Below are 8,617 nucleotides of genomic sequence, written 5' to 3' on the forward strand. Positions count from 1 at the left end.
TGGTATCAGGGATCGAACTCGGGTCCTTGTGCTTGTGAGGCACATAGCAGCACCACTGAGCTAAATCCCTGGCCCTACTTTTCTCATCTATAAAGTGAAGATAATGATAATATCTACCTTATAGAGTCATTGTAAGGACTCACTCAGCAAATCCTTTTGGACTGGTTCTCAAATTCTCTTTTTCTTTTCTTTTCTTTTTTCTTTTTATTTTTGGGCACTGGGGATTGAACTCAGGACCTTCCACTTGTGAGGGAGGCAGCGGTCCCACTGAGCTAAATCCCTGGCCCTGGTTCTCAAATTCTAGACAGTGTGTTGGGTGCTAGAAATACAGAGGTGAATTAAGACACACCCTGAACCCTCTCTTGTGGAGTTTAATGAGATAACTCACATCAAAGGCTTGCTTAGCACAAGCCAGCAGTGGGCATGCAAATATTTAGGTGGCATATTTGAGAAATAACAAGGATTGAATACTTTCCAATACCTGAACCTAAAGAAGTAAGAGATTCCTGAAATTCCTTTTAACTAGCCATTATCAGTTCCTTGTGGTCTTGTTTTTATTTTGGTTTGATTTGGTTTGGTTTTGCAGTACTGGATATTGAATTCAGTACTGAGCTAGATTCCCACCCCTTTTTCTCTTTCTTTCTTTCTGGGGGGTACCAGGTATCAAACTTAGGACCTTGCACTTGCAAGACAGGCATAGCGTCACTGAGCTAAATCTCCAGCCCTTTTTTCCCCCATTAAGTTTATTGGTACATTTAAAGCAAACAATACAGTTATATTTATCATTGGGATCTTGAACCATTACATGATATGCCTCAGCCCTTTTATTTTTCATTTCACAGAGGGTCTCACTAAGTTGGCCAGACTGGACTTGAACTTGTGATCTTCCTTGTCTCAACCTCCCAGAGTGCTGGTATTATAGAGGTGCACTCTTGTCTCTGACTTGTTTTGTATGATTAGAAAAACAGGTGCATGCTTATAATTCCAGCACTCAGCAGACTGAGGCTGGAGTATCACCGTGAGTTCGAGCCCTGCCTGAACTATGTAGTGAGATACTATCTCAAAAAAAAAAAAAAAATTTTTTTTCCTATCTATATCTTGTTAGATTTTACCACAGCTGAAATATTGCCATTGGAGCAGGGTCTAAACTTTTCTTCTTGGGTTGTTTTGTTTTGTTGTAGTTCTAGGGATCAGTTCTGTGATCTCACACACATTCTACTACTAAGTTACATCCTAAGCCCCAGTCTTTTTTTATTTTGTTTTGTTGTTTGAGACAGGATCTCACTATGTTGCCCAGGCTGGCCTCAGACTCAGGGTGCTCCTCCTCCTTCAGCCTCCCAGTGCTGGGATTACAGACTTGCACCACCATGCTGGGCTCCAGAGTCGTTAAGTTCTGGCCTGGATCAACCTTTCTTTTTTAGTACCACACATTCTTCCTCCAGAGTATCCTGTACCCTGGCAAATTGGCAGCTCGGTACTCCTGACTATGCCTTGTGCCTTGCTGCCTTCACACTCTTAGTATTGTTCCTTCCTTCCGGAGTGTTCAGTGTGAACTTCAGTATAGAAATCAGTTAATGTCACATCTGAGTTGGAACTCTGGTAACTCAGTGACAGGAGTTTGCCTAGCATGTGCAAAACCCCGAGTTCCATCCCTAGGACTGCAAAACAAACACAACTCTGGATTCCTGTGTTGTGTGTGTATGCAGTTGGGGATTGGAAATGTGAAGATAGTGTACCAAGGGCCTGTAGTTGTCCAAAAAATGTGGGCAGAAGCATTGTTATTGGAGTTTTTGTTAGCTTTTATATTCCATGGGTGTATCTTCCTCATCTTATCCCATCTTGCTTTGTTTTCTACGTCTTCATGGGTCTGATTTCTCTTCCCTGTTAGAATTTGAGCTGGGCAGGATAGCACATGTCTGTAATCCAAGCACTCAAGAGGCTAAGGCAGGAAATTGCTGAGTTTGAGGCCAGCCTGGACTACATAGTTAGTTTAACACCAGCCTGAACTACATAGTGAGACCCTGTCTCAAAATTAAAAAAAAAAAAAAAAAAAAAAAGAATTTGAGCTCACTGAAGGCAAGCACCTTATATCTTTTAATTTATCCTTCCACTGCATTCTACTATCTTAATTTGTACCTAAAAATTGTTTTAATAAGACAGTTGATAAATATAAATTGAACTAGGAGTGTAGTTCAGTAGTAAAGTGCTTGCCTGGCATGCATAAGGTCTTAGGTTTGCTAGCTCTGAAAATCAGCTGGGGATTTAGCTCAGTGGTGCTGCCATCTGCCTCACAAGCATAAGGTCCTGAATTCGATCCCTGGTACCAAAAATAAATAAACAAACAAACCAACCACAGTTTGGTGTATTTAACCTGCTATGAAGTTATGCTGGTACTGTTTTGGTTGTTTCTAAAGGTTTGCAGGGGATTCTGATGATGTAAACCTAGAATTGTGACCTCAATTTGGGCATGACAGGAAACTGTGAGTAGGTAAGAAGTTTCTGCACCTAGTAGAAAATATAAGTAGGCTTAGGGTTAGTAGGGTTAGGTAGCAGCTGTCAGAACTTGTTCTTGCCGATAAGATCCTGAAGGCCCTCCATTCTGACTATTACCAGATAACCTGTTTCCTCCTCCACATTAGCCAGCAGGAGGTGCCCAGGGGACTGTGCCCAGTGGGATCCCACTCCCAGTAGAACAGTAGGAGAGTCAAGGGGCCTGGTTTTCCCGTGGACTGCCTGTTTGCCTGCCCATCTGCCTTCCTCCTCATTTCATTCTCATTCCTGAGGTCTACCTTTGGCTTGGAAATTGGAAACCTGTATCCATCTAATATTAATGGTAAATCATTACAAAGAACTGTTTGCTTTATAGCTATCATTACTTAGTGGAACTTAAAGTTGGTAAAACTGAATAGGGATAGCCATGATTGCAGATGCATTTGGATTAAATGTTGCTTCACTGAAGCTCTTCTTCCTTGCAGATTGATTTTGATGATGTAGCTGCAATAAATCCAGAACTCCTACAGCTTCCTCCCTTACACCCAAAGAACAGTCTGCCCCTGCAGGAAAATGTAACCGTCCAGGTAGGCACCTGTCACAGACTACAGCTAAAGCCCCAGAGAAATAATTTATTTACTCTTTGCTGATTTGTTCTCTGGTACTTCACAGCATGCGGGCCTGGGGTAGCCCCTTTAGAGTTTATAAAAGCCATATATTGTGGTTGTTTGTTTTGATTTTCAGAAACAGAGACGCAGATCAGTCAACTCCAAAATTCCTGCTCCAAAAGAAGGTAAATGGATTTCTAGGGAGCCTGGGCTCCAAGTTGTGGATTCTGTAAAATACACACATTGTCCCAGATTAGCAGGTGACTCCTGTGTAGGCTGAGTCCTGCCCTGGGTCCTAAGCATCTCAGTGAGGAACAATATAACTAACCTTTGAAGTACCTGATGCATTTGAGAGACTGGCTTACTTGCCTAAATAGCTTTCCTCTAGAAGCCAGAGCCTGGTTCTGAGGAGATTGGAAACCAGACCCTAGTAGTCTTGTTTCCTTCCCTCAAGCAAACAGTTTGCCTTGGAACAAGGCTGTGAGGAAAAAGAAGAACTCAGTTTGGGCTGTTTAGAAAGGCAGTCAGTGGTACTATGGAGTTGAGGGCTTGGGGCCAGGGAGAGTTAATAGCAGTATCCAGTGTCCTCAGAAATACTTTCTGCGGAGCAGAAGTAGCGTGAACCTACTTTGACTACTATACACTGCAACTATCAGGAACAGATATAGTCGCAGCTGCCCAGAAGATACAGCTCATTACTCAGGGTCAGCTATAGCTTGTAGGCCATTAACCTGCACAGCTGTCTGGTCCAGGGTTATTACTGTTCTCTATGTTGCAACTGTTATAGGAACCCAGAGAGTACTTGTCTGGAGCTTCTGGTTTCAGGGGGCCCAGGGTAGAAGATGGAGCTGGCACAAGCTTGAGCAGGGCCTGGGGTCTGGTCCTGGCCATATCCTCCCCACCCCGGAGATCTGGAGCTCAGGACCTTGTGCTTGTGAGGCAGGTGCAGCGCCACTAAGCTACATCCCTGGCCCTCCTGGCTGTCTCTTGCCTGTTGTACCATAAGGGCCTGCAGGAGAGATGAGAATAGCAGTATCCCATTCCACATGCATGGCTGCAAAGATTGTTGGTGCAACTCCTTTTCTTCAGTGCCTCATACATATTAATAAGCACCTGCTCTACCACTGAGCTACATTCCTAGCCCTGCAGATGCCTGTGTTTTGTTTTTGCATTGAAACCAGACCTTGAACATGTTTAGACAAGTGTTATACCACCAGGCGACATCCTTCGCCCTTTTTCCTATATATATTTTGGGGTTTGTTTGGTTTTTTTTTTGGTACTGGGGATCAAACTCAGGCCCTTGCCGCTTGCGGAGCAGGCGCCAGAACCACTGATCTAAATCCCCACCCCTGTTTTGTTTTATTTTTGAGACTGACTGAGCCTCCTTGTATAGTTAAGCCTGGCCTCGAACTCTTGAACTCCCTATGTTGCCTCACTATGTAGCCCAGACTGGCCTCAAATGTTCCTCCTGCTTCAGCCTCCTCCCAAGTGCTGAGATTACAGGTGTGCATTACCACTTCTGGCTATAATTTAGTTCCCAATGAGTGTGCATTGCTTTCATACCATCAAGTTGAAAATTCCTAAGTTAAACATTTTAAGTCAAAGTAGTACTGTGGCAGGTATGGTTGCTGTTAAGGTCAGTCATACTTGTTCTCCAGGACTTGGAATAGGTCTGTCTCCACAGAAATGATTTCACATATGCTGTAGGTCCCTCCCATTTACTTAAGACAGCGGTCTTTTAAAATTTTTTTAATTTTATTTTATCCCATCCCCCCTTCAATCCCCTACCCTTCCCTATGTACAAAAGCTTTGTTTCCATTTTTTCCTTCTAGTTTCACCTTTTTTCTTGTCCTTTCCTTCCTTTCTCCCTCCCTCTTCCCTTGTTCTCTTTCCCATTTGAACACTTTCTTCCCATTGCCCAACGTCCATTATATATCTCAGTCCTTATTTCCACATTCAGTTCCTCACACCAGAGAAACAATGAGGTATTTAAACATGTGTCCAGTTTATTTCACTTTAGAGAATGGTCTCAAGGCCCATCCATTTAGTTATAAATATCTGAAGCTCATCCTTCTTTATGGAAGGTCAGTACTGCACTGTATTAAAAACGACATCTTTACTCATCAGTTGATAGGCATTTGAGCTTTTTCTAAGATTTATCTATTATACACTGGGGTTATAAACGTGGGTGTGCGTATATCACTGTGCTACGATGCTTTTAATTCTTTTGGGAAGGTCCCAAGAAGAGGTATACCTGGGTCAAATGGAACCTCTAGTTTGAGTTTTTTTGGAGAACTCTCCACACTGATTTCCACAGTGGTTGTACCAGTCTGTACTCCAACCAGCAGTGGAGAAGGGTTCCTTTTTCCCCACATCTCCTCCAGCATTTGTTATCAGTTATTGGTCTCATTTTCATTTGGACCAGTGATGTTGAACATTTTTTCATATATTTATTTGCTGCTTCTAATTATTTGAGAAGTAAGGTAAGCACTCTGTGGGAGATGTCTTTGCCCTTGGAACTCCTGGTTTTATGGAATGTGCACAGATAATTTCCAGGAACACTGATCTTTGGCCTTAGTTCATTCCCTGGGGTAGAAGAAATGGGAAGTTGTTGGGCTTCTCTCTAGTGGTGGCAGGGCCCCAGCTACCTTGTACAGAACCTTGCAGATTTGTCCTGTCTGTCCTCCTCCTGCCCCATGCAGCTCTGACTGGCTGCTGCCCTTGGTTCTCCAGGTCTCCGAAGCCGATCTACTCGCATGTTCACTGTCCCAGAGACTCGAATCACCGCTCAGGAGAACGATATGGAGGTAGAGCCACCTGTGCCCACCAACTCTCGCAAGCAGTTTCCTGTTACCAGTGAGTAATGAATGTTCTTTTCCTGTTGGAGGCTCTGGAGTGGGCTTCCCATTCCTGGCCTGCTACCTATACAGTGGACCCTTGACTTAGGAACTCAATTTTTTCACCTGGGCTCGTTGTGTAAGACAAGACTATTTTTCTCATGAGAAATAATAGAAATACTCATCCCGAACCTCCCAAAGCATGTCCTTTAACTTTTTCATAATAAAAAAAGGTTGTATAATGTGAGTGATTTACCAGAAACACCGATAATTTTCCTAGTGTATTCGCCAAAAAGTTTAAAAATGTGCCTAGTTTACCAGAAACAATAATTTCATATTGTGCTCACCATTCAAGTTGACATCTTTGGCGTGCAGGAAGGGAAGATGAAATGGAAGGTGGTTATTGTTTGGAAGGAGAGTTGCCTTCCATAAGAACATCAGGAATCTGGCTCTCTGGTGTCCTTTATCTCCTTGGGAGAGTCTGTAGCCCACTAAGACCTTCTGGCTCACTAGGTCTCAACCTTTTCATAATTACAAACTGGTCTAAGGTTGTCTTTCTGTTTTTTCTTTAACACTGTTCTGTAGTATGACATGATATTGTCGTTAAGCAAGTACAATGACTGGCTTTTTCTCTGCCTGGGTTGGTCTTCTCTACAAATGTCTATAGCTCTGTCCATTTTTCAGGATTTCTTTTATTTCAGAAGAACTTTGCTGCACTGATTGCTGATATTCCCTTCCTCTTCAGAAAGCTCCTCAGCTGCCATTCTTTGTTGCTCAGCCAGAAGATACTGAAGTTCCCCTGTAGACAATTCCTCTGAGTTCCTCCACCAGTTCCTCAACATCACCACTGTCTACCCATAAGCCTATGGACTCTGCTATAGTGACAGTGTCATAACCCCTGGATCAATTGAAGGCTCAGGCTCCTTTCCACAGCCTGCAAAGTCTCTCTCCTTTATAATTTTAGGCCAAACTTTCTTCCAGGCAGATTTCAGTGACCTTAGAGAGACATTAACTGGCCCAGGATTTCTCAATTTCCACCCAGGGAAGGATGTTGTAATGTTCCTTCTAGAAGTCTTTAAGGGTTAAGTATCTGAGACCATCTGGAAGCACTTCAGGAACGGTTCCTTGGTGTATACATAGCTTCTTAAAGTCAGCTATACCCTGCTAGTCCATAGGCTGCAGTAGAGGACTTGTATTAAGTGGGAGGAACTCAACCTAGAGCCATAGGAATTACTCAGCCAATTCTTCTTCCAAATGCCAAGGATTAGCTGGAACATTGTCCATGGTGAGGAGAGCCTTGAATGGTAAACCTTTGTCCTCTAGATATTTCTTTAACAGTAGGAAAGCCTCCTTGATGCTACTCAAGAGAAGTACTCATTACTGAGGCTTTTGTGCTAGATCTCCGTATGACTCCCAGCCTATTCTTTATGACTTTGTTTTTTGAGCACTGTAGGGGTCTCAGAGTGATTAACCAAAAGAGGCTTTCTCTTAAGATTACCACCCTTGTTGGCACATAGCAATAAGGTTAGCCTATTCTTCATAGGCTTATGGCCTGGCATTTTCTTCTCTTCCTGGGTAATGTATGTCCTCCTGGGCATTTTCTTCCAGAAAAGGCCATTTTCATCACAGTTGAAAACTTGATGAAAGCAAAAGCCATTTCTCTGTGTCATCATTTTGAAGTGTTGTATGTAATTTTCAGCAGCCCTTTTATCAGCACTGGCCACTCTGCCATGCCTAGTTATGATCTGAACCCCAGTTCTTGCTTTAAAATTGTGAAATGAGCCGGATGTGGTAGTGCACACCTGTAATCCCAGCACTGGGAAAGCTACAGCAGGAGAGTCGCCATAAGTTCGAGGCTAACCTGAGCTACATTCTGAGACTTTTATCTTAAAAAACAAACAGAAAAATTTAAAAATAAATAAAATTGTGAAACCACCCCTTACTGGCATGAAATGTTTCACCATTATCACTCATTGATAGATTATTCTTTACAAGATCTATATTTATAGCCCTAGCTTTTTCACAAATTATAGACTCAGATAGGCTAACCTTCCATCTGCCTTTTATTTATCACACTAATAATAACCTTTCTACCTTGTCTAACACTGTTGATTGTAACTTACTAATGTGAGTAACATTTAGCAACACTGGCTTCCTTATACAAATCTTTTCTCTGTAAGATTGTAGCGATGGTGAATTTCGACATGTTGTACATATTAATGAGATCAGTCACATGAATGCCACTCTCATACTTCTTCACAACATCCTTCTTTTTTAACTGCGATTGTTTTGCCTTCCCTCCTTTCCTTAGCTTCTTTTCTAACTTTTTAGGGGCCATTTTGATAGCAGTAATTATAGCGATTATATAAAGTACTGACCGAAATCATGTCCACAAACTTGCAAATCTGGGCTCAGACTGATGCTTACATACACTTACATATGATTTTCTGGCATCGAGAGTCTTTGTTTACAGCCTTTTAGGTCATAACTCAAAAGAAAACTAAAATAAACTCAAAATAAAACTAAAATTTCAGTCATAACCCAGGTTGTTCCTATGTGAGGTTGATCATCATAACTCGAGAGCCCATTGTACTGAAATATCCTAGGATACCTCTACTCCCTCTGTCCAATACTGTGCCGACTGTCCCACCAACAACTGTATCTTTTTTTTTTTTTTTTTAA

General features: G+C 42.3%; 1 protein-coding gene across 3 annotated transcripts in view; it reads left to right on the plus strand.

Moving 5' to 3' along the window:
• Positions 1-8,617, plus strand: part of Kif2c (kinesin family member 2C) — a 30,286-nt gene that overhangs the window by 1,882 nt on the left and 19,787 nt on the right. For all 3 annotated transcript variants that reach the window (XM_010610141.2, XM_010610140.2, XM_010610142.2), the window contains exons 3-5: positions 2,976-3,077; positions 3,235-3,283; positions 5,832-5,954. In XM_010610141.2, the coding sequence (XP_010608443.1) occupies positions 2,976-3,077; positions 3,235-3,283; positions 5,832-5,954 (274 nt within the window). The remainder of the gene's footprint in view (positions 1-2,975; positions 3,078-3,234; positions 3,284-5,831; positions 5,955-8,617) is intronic.

The sequence above is a fragment of the Fukomys damarensis genome, unplaced genomic scaffold (assembly GCF_012274545.1).
Source record: "Fukomys damarensis isolate Sample0158 unplaced genomic scaffold, DMR_v1.0_HiC HiC_scaffold_23, whole genome shotgun sequence".
Lineage (NCBI taxonomy): Eukaryota > Metazoa > Chordata > Mammalia > Rodentia > Bathyergidae > Fukomys > Fukomys damarensis.